General features: G+C 51.2%; 1 protein-coding gene across 1 annotated transcript; it reads left to right on the plus strand.

Annotated features, from left to right (window-relative positions):
• Nucleotides 1–298: 298 nt before the first annotated feature.
• On the plus strand, nucleotides 299–2,652 carry LOC124669898 (transcription factor LAF1-like). Its single transcript, XM_047206435.1, has 3 exons — nucleotides 299–434; nucleotides 807–936; nucleotides 2,070–2,652. The coding sequence occupies exons 1-3, from the start codon at nucleotides 299–301 to the stop codon at nucleotides 2,650–2,652; spliced, it is 849 nt and encodes a 282-aa protein (XP_047062391.1).
• The last annotated feature ends 277 nt before the right edge of the window (nucleotides 2,653–2,929 follow it).

Below are 2,929 nucleotides of genomic sequence, written 5' to 3' on the forward strand. Positions count from 1 at the left end.
CAATGGATACGCTATCTCGCGGGCTTCTTTTTTATCAGAAAAACAATCAGAGGCTAATCTTTATTTAATCCCGCGATAACAAGAGCAGCTAATGATTAGGATTTAGGTCTATATAAAGTCCTACGCGCGGCAGACGCTGAGACCGACACAACAGTGCCACACCGCAATTGCAGCTCCTCTCTCCCAAAGCTAATTTAATTTTGCTTCGTTCTTCCCATTCCTACACAACACAACATCGACACCCTGCCCCTGCGGCGAGCGACATTTCTGAGCGGTCACCGGCCTCCTCCAGAGATTGATGGGGTGCAAGTCGTGCCAGAAGCCCAAGGCGCAGCACCGCAAGGGCCTGTGGTCGCCGGAGGAGGACCAGAAGCTCCGCGACTACATCATCCGCTTCGGCCACAGCTGCTGGAGCACCGTCCCCGTCAAGGCCGGTAAGAACCCCTGAGCCGCCGCCGCCGCCGCATTCGAACGCCGTTTCCCGGAGAATTTCGACGGGGAATTGGACAGATTTTCTTGTCTACTTGCATTGCGGAGAGCCTTCCATGTCAAGTAGGAAGAAACTCAATTTCCACTGTCCCCTGATCGTTCTCGTGTTTCTGGAATGTACCTTGTGTCTTGTAGGAAGGGAAAGGATGGGGATTTTTGATTTTTTTGTTGTTGTCAGGCAACAGTTGACGAAGCTCTGTAGCTTCGCCTGCTTGTTGATTGAATTCATCATGTTTTTCCTGGGTGAAATTTTTCCTGGGTGAAATGTACCTTGGCTTGTGTGGCTAAAATTTCCCATGAATTGCCCGCCCGTGCAGGACTTCAGAGGAACGGCAAGAGCTGCAGGCTGCGATGGATCAACTACCTGCGGCCGGGGCTGAAGCACGGCATGTTCTCCGGGGAGGAAGAAGACACCGTCATGCGCCTCCACGCCACACTCGGCAACAAGTAAGCTCACATCAGGCTTCCCACCTTTTCCCACCTCACCTTCCCAGACAGAGCAGAGATTGCTGACGACCAGAAGGTCACCGCTGATTAGCAGGCGTCACTGAACAATTTATTTTCTCGAAAAAAGAACTCTTCCATCTAGAATTCTAAATATTTCTTAGTGCTAGAAAAAAGGTCAAATTTTGCGTATGCTTAGCTAGATGCTATACCTGCTACGGCTGCTTGTCCCATTTTGCTAGTGTCAGCATGGCAAATTGAGGAAAAAAAACGTTTTTGCTGGTGAAAACAAAAGGAAATGCTGATGTCTGCCATGAAGACCGCTTTACGTGGTGGTGCTGATGCTGACACCTGCGTTCCATATCGAGGCACTCCATTGTTTCTTTCTGATGAAGTGCTCGTTTGGTGATCGTGAGCAACCACCTCGCTTTCACTAAAACCTGCTGAAAAGTTTGCTTTGTCACGGCTAACCTCTTTTTTTGGACAAAAGATAAACAGCTAAACTTTTTTTTCGGGAGAAAAAACAACACAACTGAAGTCGTGTCTAATGCTTTCTATGTTTCTAAAGAGGCTTTGCAGCTGGCTGTCGGTGCAAGCAAGCTAATTTCGTACGTCAACGCTCACCATACCGTCCTTAATTTTTCTCGAGTAACCTATACTGTTCTTAATTTTGATAATGAACGATAATCATGTATGATCAACACGTACGCGTGTGCTACAGTCAACTGTTCAGACCAATCATAGTGAAACGCATGCTTTGACAATCCGAACGAAGAAGATATATGGTACTGCTAAAACGTACAGTCATAGATTCTTTTATTTGAATGGATGTACAATAACCCAAGATAAAGAATCATAAGATGAATAGTATGCGGCCTGTACAAACAGGCCCCCGTACAATAACATACTGGAGCACCTTTTGTTTTGGAGAATGACTATATCATAGTAGTACAATATTAATTGTAAGAGAAATGAGGTCAGTGGACTTGCCAATTCAACAATACAAGTACACGATTTTAAACTAGACATTCGCCCTGCTGACAGCAAAAAGTCCAGCCATCTGTAAATTCAGAGTGCAAATCATTTACTTCATGACTTTGCTTCTCTAACGTGGTGAGGTTATTTTCTTGGCGCAGGTGGTCTCAGATAGCGCAGCACCTGCCGGGGCGGACCGACAACGAGGTGAAGAACTACTGGAACTCGTACCTCAAGAAGCGCGTCGAGGGCGCGCGGTCGCCAGCCAAGTCCGCCGGCTCGGACGCACCGCGGAGCCCGACGCCCAGCGAGAACGGCCAAGAACGCAGCATCGCTGACCGGCCGGCGAACTCCGGCTCATCCGGGCCGCCGGCGCTGGAGTCATCGTCGTCCGCCGACGACTTGAGCTGCCTCACGGGTCCCGGCCTCCGGCCGCACGCGCCCGTGCTCCCCAAGGTCATGTTCGCGGACTGGCTGGACATGGACTACGGCACCGCCCTGCTGGCGCCGAGCGCCCTAGACGCGGCCTTCGGCGGCAGCCCGATGCAGCAGGGCGTGAGCCACCAGGGGTCCGTGCAGGTCGACGGCCCGTGCAGCGGCGGCGGCGGCGCCGTGGACTCGTTTCACGGGCTCGGCGACGGCGGCATCTGCTGGGAGTTCGACGCGGACCTAATGCAGATGCAGGGCGGGGCAGCAGGGTTCTGCGACCTGCTCTCCGTAAGCGATTTCCTCGGGATCAACTAGCTTTTGGCGGGAACCCCGTCGTGATGGAGCGGCGAAGTGTTTGATCCGTTGTCCAGTGTTGTAAATCATCGTGCCGTGTTTGTGCAGTTTCGAAATTAGCATGTAGCGTAGTATGTGCAGAGTGTTGGTTCTTCGTAAGAGTTGGTAGCCTGCTCTGGTTCCATAGAACGTACAGAAAGAATAACGGGAACAGAGCGCAAAGGATTTCATGGTTCGTTTGTGAAGGGGGAGGAGTGGCCGGCCGTGTCTCGGTATTCGCAAGGAGTTCCACTGATTA

Source organism: Lolium rigidum, chromosome 7 (assembly GCF_022539505.1).
Source record: "Lolium rigidum isolate FL_2022 chromosome 7, APGP_CSIRO_Lrig_0.1, whole genome shotgun sequence".
Taxonomy (NCBI): domain Eukaryota; kingdom Viridiplantae; phylum Streptophyta; class Magnoliopsida; order Poales; family Poaceae; genus Lolium; species Lolium rigidum.

Excerpts from the sequence above, each read along its gene's own strand:
- LOC124669898 (XM_047206435.1), top strand. The coding sequence starts at position 299 with ATGGGGTGCAAGTCGTGCCAGAAGCCCAAGGCGCAGCACCGCAAGGGC. Across the intron at positions 435-806 it reads CACCGTCCCCGTCAAGGCCG|GACTTCAGAGGAACGGCAAG; the intron begins GTAAGAACCCCT and ends CCGCCCGTGCAG. Across the intron at positions 937-2,069 it reads CACGCCACACTCGGCAACAA|GTGGTCTCAGATAGCGCAGC; the intron begins GTAAGCTCACAT and ends TTCTTGGCGCAG.